The 11,427-nt window shown below is 39.7% G+C and overlaps 1 protein-coding gene across 2 annotated transcripts in view; it reads left to right on the top strand.

The window, feature by feature from the left end:
- Window positions 1-5,275, top strand: part of ccdc47 (coiled-coil domain containing 47) — a 28,385-nt gene extending 23,110 nt beyond the window's left edge. For both annotated transcript variants that reach the window (XM_062957940.1, XM_062957941.1), the window contains exon 13: window positions 3,191-5,275. In XM_062957940.1, the coding sequence (XP_062814010.1) occupies window positions 3,191-3,271 (81 nt within the window). In that variant the 3' untranslated portion in view covers window positions 3,272-5,275. The remainder of the gene's footprint in view (window positions 1-3,190) is intronic.
- Window positions 5,276-11,427: the final 6,152 nt, after the last annotated feature.

The raw sequence follows: 11,427 nt of genomic DNA on the forward strand, positions 1-11,427 counted from the left end.
AGCCTTCTCTTCTGCAGGCTAAACATGCCCAGCTCTTTAAGCCGCTCCTCATAGGGCTTGTTCTCCAGACCCTTAATCATTTTAGTCGCCCTCCTCTGGACGCTTTCCAGCTTGTCAACATCTCCCTTCAACTGTGGTGCCCAAAATTGGACACGGTATTCCAGGTGTGGTCTGACCAAGGCAGAATAGAGGGGGAGCATAACTTCCCTGGATCTAGACGCTATTCCCCTATTGATGCAGGCCAGAATCCCATTGGCTTTTTTAGCAGCCGCATCACATTGTTGGCTCATGTTTAACTTGTTGTCCACGAGGACTCCAAGGTCTTTTTCGCACACACTGCTGTCAAGCCAGGCATCCCCCATTCTGTATCTTTGATTTCCATTTTTTCTGCCGAAGTGAAGTATCTTGCATTTGTCCTTGTTGAACTTCATTTTGTTAGTTTTGGCCCATCTCTCTAGTCTGTCAAGATCGTTTTGAATTCTGCTCCTGTCTTCTGGAGTGTTAGCTATCCCTCCCAGTTTTGTGTCGTCTGCAAACTTGATGATCGTGCCTTCTAACCCTTCGTCTAAGTCGTTAATAAAGATGTTGAACAGAACCGGGCCCAGGACGGAGCCCTGCGGCACTCCACTTGTCACTTCTTTCCATGATGAAGACGACGCATTGGTGAGCACCCTTTGGGTTCGTTCGCTTAGCCAATTACAGATCCACCTAACCGTAGTTTTGTCTAGCCCACATTTTACTAGTTTGTTTGCCAGAAGGTCGTGGGGGACTTTGTCGAAGGCCTTACTGAAATCCAGGTACGCTACATCCACAGCATTCCCTGTATCGACCCAACTCGTAACTCTATCGAAAAAAGAGATCAGATTAGTCTGGCATGACTTGTTTTTGGTAAATCCGTGTTGACTATTAGCAATGACCACATTTGTTTCTAAGTGTTCGCAGACCACTTCCTTAATGATCTTTTCCAGAATTTTGCCTGGTATTGATGTGAGGCTGACCGGACGGTAATTGTTTGGGTCGTTCTTTTTTCCCTTCTTGAAGATAGGGACCACATTCGCCCTCCTCCAATCTGCTGGGACTTCTCCCGTTCTCCAAGAACTCTCGAAGATAATTGCCAGTGGTTCTGAAATAACTTCCGCTAGTTCCTTCAGTACTCTTGGGTGTAGCTGATCTGGCCCTGGGGACTTGAATTCGTTTAGAGAGGCCAAGTGTTCCTGGACAACTTGTTTCCCTATTTGGGGTTGGATTTCCCCCAATCCTTCGTCCATTCCGTGTTGCTGAGGTTGAAGATGGCTTTCTTTTTCTGAGAAGACCGAGGCAAAGAAGGCATTAAGTAGTTCTGCCTTTTCCCTGTCCCCTGTCGCCATCACCCCATCTTCTCCTTGCAATGGCCCTATCGCCTCCTTTTTCTTCCTTTTTCTACCAACGTAAGCAAAAAAGCCTTTTTTGTTGTTTTTTATGTCCCTGGCAAGCCTGAGCTCATTTTGCGCTTTAGCCTTGCGAACCTTTTCCCTACAGGTGTTGGCTATACGTTTGAATTCTTCTTTGGTGATTTCTCCCCTTTTCCACTTCTTGTGCATGTCACTTTTGAGCTTTAGCTCAGTTAGAAGTTCTTTGGACATCCATTCTGGCTTCTTTGCACTTGTCTTATTTTTCTTCTTTGTTGGCACTGTTTGCATTTGCGCCTTGAGTATTTCACTTTTGAAAAACTCCCATCCATCCTTAACTCCCTTGTTTTTTAATATCGGCGTCCATGGAATGCCGCTCAGTTATTCCTTCATTTTTTGGAAGTCAGCTCTCTTAAAGTCCAGAATGCGTGTTTGACTTGTCTTAGTTTCAGCATTCCTTTGTATTGCAAACTGCAGGAGCACATGGTCACTTGCCCCTAAGGATCCAACCACTTCAACTGTATTGATCAGGTCTTCCACATTTGTTAAGATTAGATCAAGAGTTGCTGATCCCCTTGTTGCCTCTTCTACCTTCTGGACCATAAAATTATCTGCAAGGCAAGTGAGGAATTTGTTGGACTTTGTACTCTTGGCTGAGTTTGTTTTCCAGCAGATATCGGGATAATTGAAATCGCCCATGACTACTATATCTCTTCTTTGTGCCTGTTTGGTCAGCTGTTGACAGAAGGCTTCATCAAGTCCTTCATCCTGACTCGGAGGTCTGTAGTAGACACCCACGACAATATCTTTTTGAGTCCCGGTTCCCTTGATTCTTATCCAGATGCTTTCAAGCTGGTTTCCCGGATTACAGTCTTGCATTTCTTCTGCAACGTAACTGTTTTTGACATATAAAGCTACTCCCCCTCCTCTCCCCTTTGTTCTATTTCTGTGAAAGAGGTTATAGCCCTCAATGGTTAAATTCCAGTGATGGGAGTCATCCCACCAGGTTTCAGTGATGCCTATGACATCGTATGTGTTTGTCCATTTCATTGGCAGTGCTACAATGTCATTCATCTTTGGGGAGAGAGAGACCACTTACAGGATATTTGTCGGACACATTAGTAGGACATTAAATGATAGAAATCTTTGTCTTGGCCAAGGTTGTTTTTGAGCAGTTTTACAAATATTCAACAAATAGGAAACACAGTAACTGCTATGGTATGTGGGCTCCCTCCTTAGCATATATTGCCAATGCCATATGCCTTCCTATTTGTGAAAGGGGAAAAGGAAATTCTCACATAGTACACTTCTCATTTTTGTAGACAGGATGGCATTCTTCCCAATTCAAGTTTAAGAGAGTTCAGTTCTTAGTCTGGGTCTTGTTATATATTAGAAAACTGGAATTCCTGGAGATTCAGATTCAGATTGTGTGCTCTGGCTGGCCTTTTCTTCTTAGAAAGTTATATCTTGTTCCCCTTCCCATCTCTTTAGGAAGTGAATTTTATCTTGCCTTTTGGGAAACAGGTTCTATCCTATGTTATGTTCCTTTCTATCTATCATAAGAGAAATGTTCTAGGCAACATTTAATTTTTCCCTGCCTCAAAAGATCTGTGAATCACTCACAATGACAAAGTAACAATTGCATGGTTGTTGCACAACAGAATGATTGTTGAGAAGAGCCATTAATCTGCACAACTAACTGAATTTCCTTGAAGCCTTTGTTTCTAACTGGTTTCCTGATTTGCCCTGCAAAGAAACACAGGATCTGATAATTTTATAAAACATGTTCTATTTTCCAACAGGAGGCTGCTTTGCGGCGTGAGCAGAAGAAACTTGAGAAGAAGCAAATGAAAATGAAGCAAATCAAAGTGAAAGCCATGTGAAAAACTTTTGCAAGAAATCTCTTCCTTGGTGCCAACCACAGAATTGCAATTTGCTGCCTACAATGAGTTATATCCCTGAGTTTAATCTCTGCCCATTAAGAATCAGTTTTGACACTAATATTTGCAACTTGTGGGGTTATATTTAAATCATTTATCTGCATGTATACATGTATTAAGGTTGTTCTGATGCCAATGAATTTTCCCTTGGTCCATCATAAGGGTGTTCTTGGAAAACTTAAAGAAAACTTCCTCACATGCATGTATACACTGGGTAGCACTCATCAACACCAAAGTTACACTTCAGCAAGAAGAGAGATTTTCTTTGCGTCACCATTCCCCACAGCTGGGATTAATCCTGAATAAACTTCCCTTACCTTTGATTAGTGGGACTGTGAAAAGGTATTTTCAGGGCTGCAACCAATGTTCTGTCTTGATGAGACATGCGGGTGCTTGTATTAGAGGGCTTTGCAGTTGTCTTCCATGTTGCTGGATTGGCTTTCCCGCTTCTGTCTTTGAGGCCCTTTTGCTTTTTATTTCTTATACCTATAACTTCTGAAAATGTGCCAGCAATGCATAAGCACTTTGATTCTATTTTAGGGGTATGGGAATATTAATTTTATAGTGGCTAACATTTGAAAACAACTCCCACCAACAAACTCTCACAGTAGGGAAAACATAACTCCTTTTGTGATTGGTACAATCAGCACACTTGGATATATCAAGCAGTTATAACATGAAATAGTGTAGTATGGACTGTATAGTTTTAAACCCAAATGTTGATGGAAAGGGTTCATTCTTTCACAGTTCATAAAATGCAAGGGTGATAAATTTGTATTATTTAAAGACTAGTGTAGTTTGAGACAAGCAGATTGTAAATCAATCTGTACACTGCTAATTGCAAAGGCTACAGTGCGTGTGGATGTGGACAAGCTTTTGTGTTCAATGTTTTCAAGATCCAGCCCTGTAAATACGGGAATAATGATGTTGAGGTGTAAATAAGTAATTGGGAAATGCTTACTGATATATTTTAAAAAGCATATTTTAATACTGTTAGTTTAAAACAATATAAAACTTTATATTAAGTTGCCCTGATACAGAATTTGGGGTGCATCAGTGTGTGTACAGGCTACTACATGAAGATATCTTATGGGATCAGACATGTAGTTTCTCTTGCATTATCTCCTTTTTTGAATCTTGCTTATTATCCTCCACACAACTGGCTTGTGTGCACCTTCTTTTTGCACACGATTTGCTGTATTCATTTCCCCATGTAGAAGGTATTTGCTGGTTGTAGGTTGGTGCACACATTGGGTTTCTTTTCTACTTCAGACATACGTCTAACTGTTTTTAGCAGCTTTCTCTAGAGTTCAGTGTGTTCTTTGTCATTGCTCTCCAGTGTTGCTTCCTTTTCTATGTTTCTGTGGATGCTGATTATATAACCATTGACAAGGAGTGAGGGTCTAAATAACTACAATTATTTCCCAAGCAAGGTAGAACGGTTTTTAGAGATGTGTTATCTTTTTGTATCTCTTTTAGGTTATTTCCAAAAGGGTTGGCATATGCTGGGAAAACTGGGAACTGGAGCTATGCCTGCTTTGCAGTCTTGTGGAATTGCTGCATTTTATAAATGCTCATCTAGAGGGCATCTGATCATTGTGTGTTATGGGCACTTTCTGCAGCGGGTTTAATGGGAAAAAATATGAGGGTTACATTTGTTTCTTAATGTATTTTCCTGATGTTTTTTTCTGCAGATATCTCTGATGCAATAACATTAAGCTGCTCTTTAAATCAGCATGTGCTAAAATCTTTTTGTCAGAGCATGAAAATGCACAAGTTCTATCTGAATGCAAAAACCTGCAGCCTGAAAAGACATTTGAATTTAGTAATTTTTATATAACTATCATTTATGGTACTTTACAGCAGAAATGGCAATCCTATGTGGGATCCAAACTATTTTGTCACTAGATGTAGAAAGTAAAATTGAATAAAGTATTGTTTCACAGAGTTCCTGTTTCAGTGGAAATGTATAACTGGTTTGCTATGATGTTTTATAAGAAATCATATACTTCTCCAGTTATTGTTGGTCCATAAATCCTTGTAGACCTAGCCAGCATTGCTAAGAGTGAGGTGTGCTAGGACTTATGGTCCAGTGAGAGCTAAGGAAGTAAACACAAAAGTTTACACACCTGATCAACATTTGTGTCTTGTTTTTGGTTTTATCACTGGGTTCATTCTTTGGTTTCATTCTACAGTTCAGCAATCATTCTTCCTCTAGGAAGAAAGGCTTTGAACACAGGAAAGTAAGTGCATGATGTTGTAGAAAATAAGGCTTCAAAGGATTCCAGCCAATAGTCTTTGCTTCTAGTGATAAAGTAAGGTATGAGGCACGATTACCAGGGGTATAATGAATTTTAAATCCCTCTAAGTAGCTCCTTTTCCAGAACTACATTTGTAGATTTGATTCAGTCATCCATGCCTCTTGTAGCACTTAAGAAGTGGGTTCAGAAAGTGAGTAGCCAGGAAATAATTAACTTCAAGGTGTATAAGGACACATTACACCTTCTGAATCTCTCAGAGGTTGCACTCTGCTACTGAAAGATGGCATTGCAGCAGCAAAAAGAATGGGACACATTCTCACATTTGTCTTTGAAAATGATATATGTGGGGAGTGAAAATGGCCACGTTATAGTGACTTAAGAGTATTGGAACCCCCGGTGTAAGAGATTGAGAGTCAATTCACTATTAAAATATAAAGCTTATTGTGGAGACTTTGGTCATATCTTAATCTCAACTTTGTTATGAGTATACTGTGAATGGAGTGGAAAAGGCCATGTACAGTAACCTTCCCTGGGCTCCTTGAGTTTTATACATAACTTGTTTACTTGTTGCAAAAGCCCTGAAAGAGAAATCTTGCATTGGGAGAAATGCCAACGTATTCATACTTATTGTCCTATGGAAGTGAGAAAATTGGCAGAATTCAGTACCGACAAAGATGCAGCCAGGTGAATCATGCTACTGGGAAAACAATATACTTGCCCTGCAGAATAGAAGACAGTAAAATCTTTATGATGAGTTTTTGGTTAGTTAGGTATGTCACATACCTTCAAGTAGTTTTCAACTTACATTCACCCTATAATGGGGTTTTCTGGGGCTGAGAGTGTGTGACTTGCCCCAGGTCACTCAATGGATTTTCATGGTCAAGTGAGGAATTGAGCCCTGGTCTCCAGAGTTGAAGTTCATCACTCAAATTACAACACCACTACATAGATGACTGAGAAAGAATTCTAAAGTAGCTGAAAGCAATGAATCCTGCTTTAGGGGGCTCCTGATAAATTGCTTCCGGAAATATGCATATGTGTACAATTTCTATTTATAATGCACTAACAAAGTGCCTCAAATTGCAGTACAAGTGGAGACAGTTAGCATATAATTCTGTGTGTTCTTACATTTGGGAATATAGCAGTAAACTGCCATGTAGAAAACATGCATTGTCAATGCACATCTCCTGGACTGTTCCAGGGGATAATAGATCACACAGTATTGGGAAATGAAGGGGCAGTTTTTGCTGCCAATTCATTGCTTTTCTAGAGCATGTGGTGGTGTTCACTTTCATGAGATAACTAAAAGGTACGTCTCGGGAGCATCCATGAAGAAGGAACTAACTTGTTCAATAGTTTTCACAATCCCGCCTCTTCCTCAGTATATTTACATACTGCCTGTGTTTTCCAAGATTATGACTCAAGATGGTTTACAGCCTTGCATGTTAAAAAGATATAATTAAACTCATATAAAAACTCAAACAATTAAATAAAAAAAATACTCTAAAGGTTTTTTTTTAAAATACAGCACTTACAGCGCTAATTCATTTCTACAAGCCTCTGAATAAAAACATTTTGACAGTGAGGAAAGGTGGGCATTCTAACCTCCATAGAGAGGGAGATCCAAAGTGTGGGTCAGCCACTGAGAAGGACCTTCCTCATTTTTCCACCAGTCATGCCTGTGAATGTGGTAGGACCAAGAAAAGGTTCTCTCTTGCAAATCTCAGGGTATGGGCAGGCTTTTGTTGAAAGATACAGTCTGTCAGCCAGGAACTAAGGTGTATCAAACCCTATAGATCATGACCAGCACTTTGAATTATGCCTAGAAACAAAATGGCAGCCAGTGGAGCTGTTGTAATGGGTGATTTGTGATCCTTGTAATGAGTTCCAGTCAATGCTCTGGCAGCAGCTCTTTGTACCAACTGAAGTTTCCAGACACTCTTCAAAGCAACCCCACATAGCATGTGTGACAGTCCCCTAAATGGGATGTGACCAAGGCACGTGTCACTGTGGTCTGATTGAATGTATTCAGAAATTGATTCAGCTGGTACACAAGCTTTAAATGTGAAGGAACCTGGGCCTCCACATTCAATCCAGAAATAGATCTAAATTGCAAATCTGAGTCTTGAGGGAGAATGTAACCTCATCCAGCACAGACTCCCTATTCTCTGACCTGCCTTATCTAGATATTCTTTTGTCAACAGATATTTTCATTTCCAGCCTCCTTATTTTTTACAGGACTAAGGTGGGTATACTGTGGTGCTCCAGATCTTGTATTTCAGCTTCCATCATCCCTAGCCATAGCTATTGGTGAACAATGTTGCAGTGTATCTAGAGGGTTGCACATCTCCCCTCTCCCTGTAGAAACTGATTTTATTTGTTGCAATAAAAATATTGGTCTCTAGAATTCAGTGCTCAAGCCACTGCCATGTTTACTCACATACTGCTTATGCAGAGACCTTCCTTTTCCCAGATGTGATCAGTAAAATTTTGAACCTGCCCTTCCTTCCTTCCCATCATTTCTGTTATTCCCACACTGCCGCAGTTGACACATCACAGACTTTGAGAATGAAACTAATAAATGCTTCTGAAATACTTGCATCCAATGCAGAGTTTTATTTTTGAGTGAATTGATTTAAGGTGGCCTATGGAGATGTCTAACTGGAGAGCATTCAGTGGAAAAGGGGGTGGGGGTGGATTTATGTTGGTGTATTATACTAGAGTAGTAAATTGTAACAGAAAGAAGGGAGGGCAAGTTGGGATAGCTGTATAAAATACATTTTGACTATTAAATCCAGGGACCCTTCACCTGGAAGTGACCCTATGACCCAAACAATAACTTAAAACATTAACAGTATAAGTATTAAGCGATCTTGATACTGAGCTATTTTAGGATTTTTTTTATTGGGAAGTATCTTTACAGGCTTATCTGGAGTACAGTATGTTCTAAAGATTATGTTTTGCAAAGATGGCTCTGCAGTTGTTTTTGGAAATTTAGATAATCTTCTTGCCCAAGCCACTTTACAACCTGATCCTATGCATATTTACCCTGAAGTGTTCTACTTTGGTCAACTTCAGTTGCACAAAGTAGGATTGTAGACTTAAGTACTTTACAATGTGATCACTCTCCTATATTGCTATAAAGGTGCCTGTGGGTTATAAAAAGTTTTCCATCAGAAACAGGCACACCTATCACTACTACTGGTTTACTCTCTCCTGTTAATTCTGAGCACAAAGGCCGGCATATTCTTGCCTTCATGTTCTCCCTTCTACCATCGTTTTCCCCATAGTTTGTTTTTAGGTTGCAAACTCTTTGAAGGAAAGTATATAGTTATCATATCTCAATAATTTTCAAGCTCTCCCTAGCACTTTTGCAGCGATACATGGTAAAACTTCACCTTTTCAACATACCGTCCATGTCTCTGTTTCAGGTACCTGTTTATAAATCATTGACTTTATACTCTACTCTTCAGAGTTCAAATACATATTAAAGTGACTTCAGGCTAGGTCCAGAGCATTTTACTGCCTAGACCAAAGGACACAATGATGTTCAACCCTATATACAGAAGCTGACTACACTGGCAATTTTATTTTATTTTTATACTGGTGAGAAGATAACATGCTCACTGTATTGGAGCACAAAATTCCAGTTTATGAATGCAAGGGAAGGCAGGCTGCTTGACTCAAATAGTTCTGTTCAGCATCTGCTGCTTGAAACGGCTCCTCGTTCTGTATTATCCTAAGGCTTATGCTGTCTCTTATTCTCAACCCCTCAAGGGCATTTAACTCTTTAATCTCATATTGTGGGGCTGGGGCATGGTGGTCATTAATATTGCTTGTTTTCAGTACACATGACTATAGAAAGTATGTACATGGAAGTCTAAGACATTGTACCCTTTCCACACTCTTGTTTCCAGTTATATTTTCAGGAGTGCCCCGAGACATGTTATTCTAGATGTATTTTCTACATTGGAAAGGTTAATGGAATAGGCAGTATCATCTTCAACAGTAGTGACAATACAGCATCTTGCACCACACCTGAGAGTAACATTCTATCTTACAGATCATAGGATAGGCTGTGAGGCATGTACAACTCTATTACAGTGTATTATCAGTGCTCTGTGTCCCATCCTAGCATTTGTTATCTCACACTTGATCCATCTTGGTCTAAAGAGCCATTCTAATCTTGTTTCAGGTTTGATTGTGGGATGGAAACAAGCACGGTGGATAACCAGTAGCACAAGGTGTTTCTCCTGACAGAAATCAGTTCAATTTATTACTTTGGATTGTTTGGAGTTCCTTTTTGCTACAGTGCAGATTCTTTTTGGGTTGAATGTTCCCAGATGGTGGGGCTGAGTGACTGCTATTCCCCCTCATTGCCTTTGTCTCATGGAGGTCCCCAGGGCTCAGTAGTGTCCTCTATACTTTTCAGCATCCAAATTATGCCGGTAGAGGAGGAAATCTGGATTTTGGGTGTTGGGAATCAGCAATATAGCTAATGAAACCCAGCTATACCTGTCTTTTGCAAGTGATGTCCAGGGGACTATAGAGATCTAAATAATGTTTAGATGCAGTAAAGGACTGGATGTGAGTTGAATAAAGTGAACTTAAGTTCAGACAAAAGAGAAATTTACTAAAACAGTAGGAAAGCTAGTATTGGATAAGCATCACAATCTCTTGTAATCCCTCTCAAAGACAAAGGACACACCTTTAGTGTGTTTGTGGACTCAGCATTGCTTCTGAGGTGCCAGATGTCTGTTATAGACAATAGTGGCTTTGCTTTGTTTTAGTTTGTCCACCAATTGTATTATTTTTTTAGGGAAAGGAAATATGGCACTAGTGATCGCTGCATTAATGATCCCTGATTAGATTAGTGTAATTTGCCTTATGAGGAGCTGCCCTCATAAGTGTTCAGAAGCCACAGCTATAACAAAAATATGCAACCAGACTGCTGTCAGGTGAGCACACATCACCAGAAGTGCACCGACTGCCCTGGGCCTCAGTTTCCTTTTGAGCTAAATGTAATGTGTTGGTTTTGACACAGAAAGCCTTAACTTGGAATGAGTGTATCTGAAAGACTGTCTTTTCCCATATGAGTCTGTCTAGAATTTGAGATCTTCAGTGAAAGCCCTGTTGCGTGCCCCACCACCCTAAGAAGGCAAGGTTGGTGAATACACAAAACTGCCCTTTTCTTGTAGTGATGCTTGAGCTTTTGAAATATTATTTATTTATTACATGCATTTATACCCCACCCTTCTCCCCGAGGGGACTCAGAGCGGCTTACATTCTGCCATGAGGGCCAGCAACAAATATACTATAAAAACAAAACAATATTTTGAAATATGCCAAGCTGACTATACTCTTGCTGAGTTTTCACCAGGTAGCTAAACCTGTATTGTTTCATATAACCTTAACTCCAAAGAGAGTAGTTCTGTTTGTTTGAATTGTGTGTGTTTTTAAAAACTGACCTAACAATGTCTCTTTTGTGTGTTCTTTCAAAATGTTTGAACCTTGTAAGAAACAAATAAAAATAAAAATAGTCAGCTTTTCATATTAATGGATTCTGCATCCATGGATTTAACCACCCATGGCTTCAATATACAGTAGAGTCTTGCTTATCCAATCTTCACTTATCCAATGTTCTGTATTATCCAACATAGTCTGCCTTTTAGTAGTCAATGTTTTTGTAGTCAATGTTTTCAATATATTGCGATGTTTTGGTGCTAAATTTGTAAATACAATAATTACTACATAACGTTACTATGTATTGAACTGCTTTTTCTGACAGTTTGTTGTTGAACATGATGTTTTGTTGCTTAATTTGTAAAATCATAACTT

This window comes from Anolis carolinensis, chromosome 6 (genome assembly GCF_035594765.1).
Source record: "Anolis carolinensis isolate JA03-04 chromosome 6, rAnoCar3.1.pri, whole genome shotgun sequence".
In the NCBI taxonomy this organism is placed as follows: domain Eukaryota; kingdom Metazoa; phylum Chordata; class Lepidosauria; order Squamata; family Dactyloidae; genus Anolis; species Anolis carolinensis.